General features: G+C 39.3%; 2 protein-coding genes across 2 annotated transcripts; one reads left to right on the top strand and one right to left on the bottom strand.

Moving 5' to 3' along the window:
• Nucleotides 1–1,640: 1,640 nt before the first annotated feature.
• Cbr-ncr-2 lies at nucleotides 1,641–8,060 on the top strand (the record flags this gene model as incomplete). The annotated part of the gene is given in 18 exon segments (XM_002641902.1): nucleotides 1,641–1,973; nucleotides 1,976–2,137; nucleotides 2,184–2,310; nucleotides 2,358–2,560; nucleotides 2,608–2,868; nucleotides 2,919–3,056; nucleotides 3,317–3,529; nucleotides 3,578–3,730; nucleotides 3,773–3,963; nucleotides 4,014–4,413; nucleotides 4,463–4,711; nucleotides 4,762–4,872; nucleotides 4,916–5,099; nucleotides 6,942–7,187; nucleotides 7,231–7,449; nucleotides 7,497–7,591; nucleotides 7,635–7,748; nucleotides 7,794–8,060. Coding segments are annotated over 18 exon segments (3,666 nt in total), but the record flags the coding sequence as incomplete, so codon positions are not given.
• Cbr-col-91 lies at nucleotides 5,237–6,178 on the bottom strand (the record flags this gene model as incomplete). The annotated part of the gene is made up of 2 exons (XM_002641903.1): nucleotides 5,237–5,929; nucleotides 6,038–6,178. 2 exons carry the CDS (start codon nucleotides 6,176–6,178, stop codon nucleotides 5,237–5,239), a joined length of 834 nt encoding a protein of 277 aa, XP_002641949.1.
• Nucleotides 8,061–8,454: the final 394 nt, after the last annotated feature.

The following is an 8,454-nucleotide window of genomic DNA, read 5'->3' as shown; positions in this document are numbered from 1 at the left end:
GGGTGGGAGCTCCCCGGGTGGGTGGCTGGTAGCCCGCTTCTTCACCCGCCCAAATGGAAACCCTAATCAGAATTGTTTTGTCAGTTGACACATTTTTAATACCTTTCACAAGAACCGAGATAAATTAGCTCAAACACGACAGAGCTCTTTCTATTTCAGGCATTACGGTAACTTTCAATATCTACAAAAGTACTTAGCGTTTTTCTGTTTCATTTGAAAATTTCAGAAAATATGCAACAAATCAGAAATCATATTTTTGTTGTTGACAACTTTCATTTAAAAAAAGAAATGCCGCCTGAGAAAGGAGCAAGTCTCAACTTAGTGAAATTTTATTTTGGAACTTCATTGGTTACAAATGGAATAGCTGAGAGGGATGAATTTTTATAAAACATTTACAGAAAAAAATTTCTGATTGAGAATTTTGAAAAAGATATATGATACCGTATGCCTCGCCTAAAGTTACAAAAGGACGAGAAAATACCGTATTCCTCTAACAAAAGCCCACCAAAACCGTCAAGTATGATCTCACTTATCTCGATTTTTGTGAAAGATATCAAACATTTTTCAACTTATTAATTTCTTTATCATAATTAGTTGTCTAATTTTTTATATCTTTCACAAGAATCGAGATAATTGAGGTCAACGTTTGAGGTTTGGGTGGGCTTCCACTGGAGGAACTACTGTGGATCAGATATTTTATTGTTTGTTTGGAAGTTTGTGAAAACAAAAACTCACTCGAAGCATTCGTTTTGCATGGTGGGTGACTACTGTCTGTTTCTCCATCACATTCGGTCATCACACATTTCGAATGGCATGGTGCAAAGTATACGAGCAACAAACACGACAACACAGTCACAAGTCTCATCCATCCTCGCATTATAAAAACTCCTCGAAATATAAAAATAGAGAAACTAGGGAGAAAAAAGTACAAGCACAATGACCGGAGCGAGCAGAGGACTTTCAAATGGGTCAAAACAGTAGGAGCAGGAGAAAAAGTAAGCAGAAGATTCAAAGAGACACGTGCTATGGTAGTAGGTGGAAAGGGAACGTGGTTCGCGTGACCTATTTATTCTTTAAATATCGACGTCACACAATCACTTTTTGGCTAGAGTACTGTTTTTTGGGCAGGATAAGGAATGGGGGATAAGAACGATGCATATGAAAAATAGGGAACTTTGATTCGATTAAATTTTATATTCTTTTTTCATTTGACAGATGTTGTCTTCTCACTTTCTTTCTATGCGCGATTCGGGTGAGCAACACCCTCTTTTCTACTGTTTTTTCGAATATCTGTATCAAATAAAAAATAAAGAAAAGAAAAGAAATACGGAAAAGTTTATAGAGAGAAAGAAATGAAAAAATAGATATTTGAAATATGTGTTATCTTTGCTTTTTCAGCCTCCTCTGTGCTTCGTCGACGACTTGTCGAAGGCCTTCCGGATCGAGTTCATCCAAAAGAACCGATACAGCTGACATGATTTTTGTGAGGCGTTGGGGCGGGTGAATCGCCCCCCAAATGGAAACCCTAATTCTAATATAATGATAAACAATTTATCAGTTGACCACTTTTTCATATCTTTGACAGGCCCCTTAATAAGCAGCTGAAAAAAGTTCGTTTTGTACTAACTATTAACACTTTTTCAGGTTTTCAACCAATTACCGTCACTCGTTCAAAAAATCCGAACTATATTGCTCGACTTGAAAAGTATTGCTCTCATTTATTACAAGAAGAAAACAAAGCACAAGTATGTTGCACTCAACTACAGTTAGAAGGAATGACGAAACGACTCTCCTACGCTACCGGTATCCTTGGTTCTTGTCCTAGTTGTTTCGATAATTTTGCCAAACTTTGGTGTCAATTCACATGCTCCCCGGATCAATCTAGATTTATGAAAGTTCTTGAAACATCTGGTGGCGCTAAAGGAGTTGTTGAGAAAATCGAATTCAAAGTTAATCGAGATTTCGCTGAAGGACATACACATCGTGTAAAAATACATGGGCCAGTCAGAACCTCGCTTTGAGTTTTTTGTCTTTGGGTTCAAAGGTTTCTTATGAGAACTTTTATGGATTCATGGGAAGAAAAGACCCATCAGTAAATATCCCGATGCATACCAATTTCGAGTTCACCAGAGATAAGGTAAAAACAATTTTTAAAAAATGAAGAAAAGAGTTTCTTATTTCAGAAAGCAATGAACATCCCAACAACGCCTTGCCACAAACCAGCCAATCCTCAGACACCCGCTTGTGGCATAATCGATTGTCCACTGGAATCTTATCAACTCTTGGACCTCAGTGGAATGGAAACTGTGGGTTTTAGTATAAAATCAAACTTTTAGAGTGTTTTGTTTTTCAGCGAGGGGTTCGAGTATTCGAACATCAAATAAAGTATTTTGAGTGGTTCCTCCGGCTGTGTGGATGCTTTACTCTCACGATGATTCTCATTTTTGCTCTCAAGTATTCCTGTCATCGTAGCCCTACAGCTTCTGAAAATTGCTATGTTGATTTTGGACCGGGAAGCTTGGAAGTTCAATTTGAACATTTATGTGTTCAATATGCTCAAGTGAGTTTGAATAGTTCTAGTCCCATTCTTCATTTTGTTTCATTCAGGTAGTCATCCATCAACCCCTGAAATGCGTTTTCTTAGGATTATTTGTGGCTTCGCTATGTTGCCTTGGAAACGTTTGGTTCCACAGTTTGACTCATTCGATCGATCAGGTCTCTGCAGCAGATGGAGAAACAAGAAGACATCAGAAGACTTTCATTGAAACTTTTGGACCGACTCATCGCATTGAGCAAGTCTTCATGACCTTTTCACCATCCATGCCTGAGAACTTTCTGAATCAAGATGACACAAACTTTTTCGATGAAGTAACTTTTCAAATTAAAACAAGAATTTTCAAAAAAAATATTGATTTCAGATGTTCCAGCTAATAAATCGTATACAAAACTTGACGGTTTTCCAAGGAGTCTCCAAATTTACTCTGGATGACATCTGTTACAGACCTTTAGGAAAAACAAAAGGATGTGCTATCATGAGTCCGACGAACTATTTTCAGGTAAATCATTTTTCAAAAATTTATATCGTAAAACCTGTAATAGAAGGGCCCCACACTGTCTAGTTTGAGTTGATTTATATCGGTTCCTGTGAAATATATCGAGCATGTGTAAACTGATAAAATGTTTGTGATATTATGATAAACGTTTTATCAGTTGATAGCTTTTTAATATGTTGGACAGTGGCCAAGTTAAATTGATTCGAAGTAAAAAGTTCGGGGCCCTTCTATTACATTTTTATGGTAGATCAAAAGAATTTCAGAACAATTGGAATACATTTGTTAATGTTGAAGATAATGAAGAGGATTTCGATTATAATGAGCATAATCCTTTTACACATCTAAAGCATTGTATATTCCATCCGTTTACTGTTAAAACACCTACTGGATTGTCGTGTTTTGGGGAGTTCGGAGGTCCAATTGACCCTGCTCTCGTTTTTGCAGGATGGAACAAAAATTGGCATGGTACGGAGAAGGTACAGAGAAGGTAAAACATTTATTTGAAAAAATTGAAAATTTTACAGTACACCAAGTCTCGAACCTTCATGATTACGATACTTCTGTCTGGAAAGAATGAAGAAAAGGCAGTTTCATGGGAAGCGGAATTCATTAAAATGATGTCTGCATACGAGATGAAGAATGCTAGTTTCACATTTATGACAGAGTCTTCTGTGGCGGTGAGTGTTAAAAATCTATGGATATCTAACTATTGTGTTTAGCATGAGCTTCAAGCAGCTGTAGAGACTGACAAGTTGGTCTCTGTTTTAGCTTGTGCTTCAGTTCTTTTATGGATCAACGCAATGATTGGAATCTATCACTGGCCTGAATCTTCTCTGCTGTCTGCTTTCATTCATCAGAAACTTTTGATTTCAACGTCAAGTGTTTTTATCAGTGTGATAAGTGTTTGGTGGTAGGCTAACAGTAAATATTGAGGACAAAAAACTTTTAATTTATATACAGCTCTATTGGAATCTACTCATTTGGAGGTCAGCACGCTACTGATAATGCAATCGTAGTTCTGTTCTTTGTGATAACTCTAATTGGGATAAGTAGAATCTTTCTCACCATCCGAACATTCCAATCTAATGGACACTGCTACGGCCATCCAGATATAACGGATCGTGAAATGAACAGTAGGATTACTGACACTATGAGGAGATGTATCCCAATCGTTCTGACCAATTCTCTTATCTGCTCCACTTGCTTCTTCCTTGCTGGAGGAGTTCTTCCTTACATTTCAGTTAGCATGCCAGCTGTTGAAGTATTCTCAAGACATGCTGGATTGGCTATTCTTATTGATACAGCATTTTATCTTTTGGTGGTTCTTCCATTGTTCCAATATGATGCCAGACGAGAAATGGTAAAGATTCACACTAATTGAATATTCTTTTAAAAATCCGAGATTTCAGAACGGAAGATGCGAGATTTGGCCATGGTATCAACTATCAGCAGACACAAGAATTCGTCTTTCAGAAGACGCTGTTGGTGGAACACTCCGCAGTCCTGTCGATTGGTTTAAAATTGCCATCGCGCCATTGATTCTGAACAAATTATGTCGTATCGTGATTCTCATATTCTTCTCCATCACATTTGTTTCGTCAATTTACTGGTCTCGAAAACTAGAGTTTGGTTTTGATCAAACCATGGCTTTTTCAAAGGTACACTAGCTTTGTTTTCGGTATGATTCGTTAGAAAAAAATATTTTTAGACAAGTTATTTGACAAAACACTTCCAAAATATGAATAAGAATTTGAATGTGGGGCCACCAGTTTGGTTTGTAATAGAAGGAGACATCAACTGGTTCGATCCAAAAATACAGGTTCGGTTTTTAGAAACTTCCTAAGGAAACGAAAAAATTTCAGAAAAAGTTTTGCACGGTTGCTGGATGTGATGAAAATTCAATGGGTAACACGATCCGCTCGCTGGCGTATGCTGAAAACTACAGTGGAAACTTTTTACGAGGAGATGTAAACATCTGGATTGATTCATTTCTCCAGTTCATGCATCCTCGTGGAACTTGCTGCAAAACGAATGGACAAGAATTCTGTAAGTGATGAGAGAAAATAGTTTGCGGGTTTGAAATCTAGCGTTTATTCTGATGGTTTTGATACGGGATAAGTTATGAGGTCCGTAGGTCAATAAAGTAACCAAGAAATCGATGTACAATGAGAGAACATAATAATCTACTGACGAACAGAAGATCTAGATGGGCATGGACAGTAGGCAGCATCAGCTCCTGGCTGTCCATCGTGTCCTTGTTCTCCGTCTGGTCCTGGTTGTCCGTTGGATCCTGGTTGTCCGTCTGGTCCTGGTGCTCCAGCTGGTCCTGGTGCTCCTGGGGCTCCAGCGGCTCCTGGCTGTCCATCAGTTCCAGCTGTTCCTTGTGGTCCTGGAGCTCCGGCGGCTCCTGGGGTTCCAGTGGATCTTTGTCCGTCCTTTCCTGGCTGTCCGTCGCTTCCTGGGGCTCCTGGTGCTCCTGGTGCTCCAGCGTCTCCGGCTGGTCCTTCTGGTCCTGCTGGTCCTGGAGCTCCTCCTTGCCCGTCGGTTCCTGGTTTTCCGTCTGGTCCTGCTAGTCCTGGGGCTCCTGGAGCTCCTGCTGGTCCGGGTTCTCCAGCAGGGCACTGGATGCAGGCTCCTCCGGCGGCAGCAGCGAATTGAATGGCGACTCCGTTGATTCCTGGTTTTCCAGCATCTCCATCACTTCCTGGCTCTCCAGCGGCTCCTGGAGCTCCTGGTGGTCCTGGTGGTCCTGGTGGGCAGTTCTTTGCAAGGGCCTGACAGTCTGGGAGAGCTTGACGCTTAGCACGGCCCAAAAGCATCTCCTTTGGTGAGCGAGTGGACATCACCATGTTATCCCAGGCATTCTTCTCGTTGATCTGAAAGAAACAGTTTTGTTCCTATTCCATTGATAAGATAAAACACATTTGACTTTGAATCTGATTCCGTTTTACTATCAGACCTACGTGCTAAATGTTCAAACCAACCTTGAACCCATCAAACGTTTCCATCGTTTCATAGTAAAACTTGTTGATATCGTTGAAGATGACAACGGCGGTGAGAAGAGCGCCGAGAACGGCAACACCACTGATCGCACTCACAACAGATATCGTCGACGCTGACGGCATGATAACACGAACTAAAGAGAAGAAAGAAAAGGACGGCCTTCAGGTGTGGGCACGTAGTAGGCGTCTTTTATAGTGGTCGGCTAGAACGGTCTCAATATCAGAAAAAAGAAAGGGGAGGAGTAGGTAGGGTGTAAACTAAACCTAAGGTTGTTGCTGAATAACTACTTCTTTTTTTTGTCTATTATCCCCTCTTCACCTCTTCTTATTTGTCACAACAGAAAGCATTATTTCCGCGTTAAACTGTTTGTGGGGTGGACAAAAGTGAGGGGAGATTGAAATTGAAAGTTACGGTGGTTTTGACATTTTTCAGACATGCGTTTTAGTTGTAACTGGGAAACAAAACGGATTGGGGAAGAAGAGATCTGAATGATTGATAACATATCGGAATATTGCATTGTGTTTTGGTGAATGGATAACTTTCAATAAAGAAATGCCGTAAAACTTGTAATAGAAGGGTCAACCTAATTTTTAACTTTGAGCCAATTTATCTCGTTCTCTGTCAAAGATATAAAAAAGGGTTTAACGAATAAATTGTTCATCATAACATAAAATCATTTTCTCAGTTGACACATTTTTGATATCTTGCACAAGCACCAAGAAAAACTACCTCAAACGTGACAATGTGGGGGCTCTTCTACAACAGTTTTTATGTTATAAGGATACTAAACTTGAGGAGTTCAAAACAATTTTTTGAATTATTAAAACATTCTAGAAACAAGGCTGCCTTTAGAAATTAGGATTTTTGAGAGACTTGATTTTTCAGGTGATCCATCTAATGCCACCCATTGCTCATCATGCTCCGCCAATACCTCTCCGCTTCATGCAGAATCCGAATTCTACCGGTATCTCGGCAATTTCCTGAACACACCACCCACAATTCACTGTGCTCATGGTGGATTTGCTCTTGCTAAACCAGCAATCAATATGACAAAAAATGGCAAAATTCAATCCAGCTACTTCTCCACCTTCTTCAGAAAATTGAACATTTCTGACTCGAATGAGCTTTATGGTTTGTGAAGTCTATTCGTGACGTATTCTAAGAATTATTCCAGATGCGTGGAGATTCGCAAAGTACGTTGCTGAGAAAGTTGAGAAACAGCTGCAATTGCAAGGAGTCCGTGTATTCGTCTACAGTACTTTCTTCCCATACTATGAGCAGTACGATTCATTGACGACCACAGTCATTACACTTGTCGTCGTAATCCTCTTCGTTGATTTGGTTACAATTTCTCTATTTCTGAGAGTCCATTTGGCTGGAAGTCTTGTCAGTGGTGAGTTTTGTTTCAGATATAGCCTCATAAATTATCTGGAATTTCAGTTTTCGTTCTATTTTCTTCTTATATTCACTTAATGGGATATATGTATTTACAAGGAATCAGTATGAATGTCGTTGCTGCGATCAACATGACTATGGTAACCGTCCAATTTTCAACAAGATTCATGAAATTTGTTTCAGTCTCTTGGAATAGCTGTCGAGTTCTTCGGTCAAATACTTCATGGATTTTACAATTCGAAGAAATTGAAAAGTGAGGAGAGAGCAGTAGCGGCGTTGGTCAATAATGGAGCTACTGTGAGTTTGTTAGAATTGTATACATGGATGGAAGTTTATTTTCAGACTCTTTCTGGAATCTTCCCAGCTATTATGCTTACTGCCGGTTGTCTCTTGTTTGCTGATTCTCGTGTTCTGATTACATATTTCTGTATCCAATTGTTTGGAATTGCATTCGTTTGTATCTTACATGGCGTTGTGTATATGCCTACACTTCTTGCCATATTTGGTTCGGATTTCTATGAGAACGTCAATAGTGAAGAGGAATCATCATCTGAAGGGAGTGGAAGAGATGAAACCCAAAGAAGCTCGTCGAGCACTTCGGAAACAGCTGTTTGAACTTTCATTGTCTTTATCTTCTGATTCATAATGGGATGACATCGATGTTAATTTATTGAATAGTTACTTTTATCTAATTTTTTCTTGAAGAAGTATTTCTCGTTTCTGAAAGTAATTCAGAATTAATGCTATCTAATTATGATGTCTCAATTCACTCTCATTCGGTTTTCAATACTGTAGTTCTACAGTACTCTGATTGGAGTACAAATGTTATTGAAATTGCTTTGCTTCTTATGTTTAGTTGATAAAAAATACAATTAATTTTGCTCTTTTTCTTTTGGTTACTTTACTTTTCTCAAAAGTGTTCCTAAAGCTCCGAAGAGCCGGCAACGAACAGAATAGAGACCCCGCAAATTCCGGGGAAAAAACCGGAGAACGTGGGCGGAGA

This window comes from Caenorhabditis briggsae, assembly GCF_000004555.2.
Source record: "Caenorhabditis briggsae complete genome, chrIII, whole genome shotgun sequence".
In the NCBI taxonomy this organism is placed as follows: domain Eukaryota; kingdom Metazoa; phylum Nematoda; class Chromadorea; order Rhabditida; family Rhabditidae; genus Caenorhabditis; species Caenorhabditis briggsae.
This window is presented reverse-complemented; position numbering and strand designations above follow the sequence as displayed.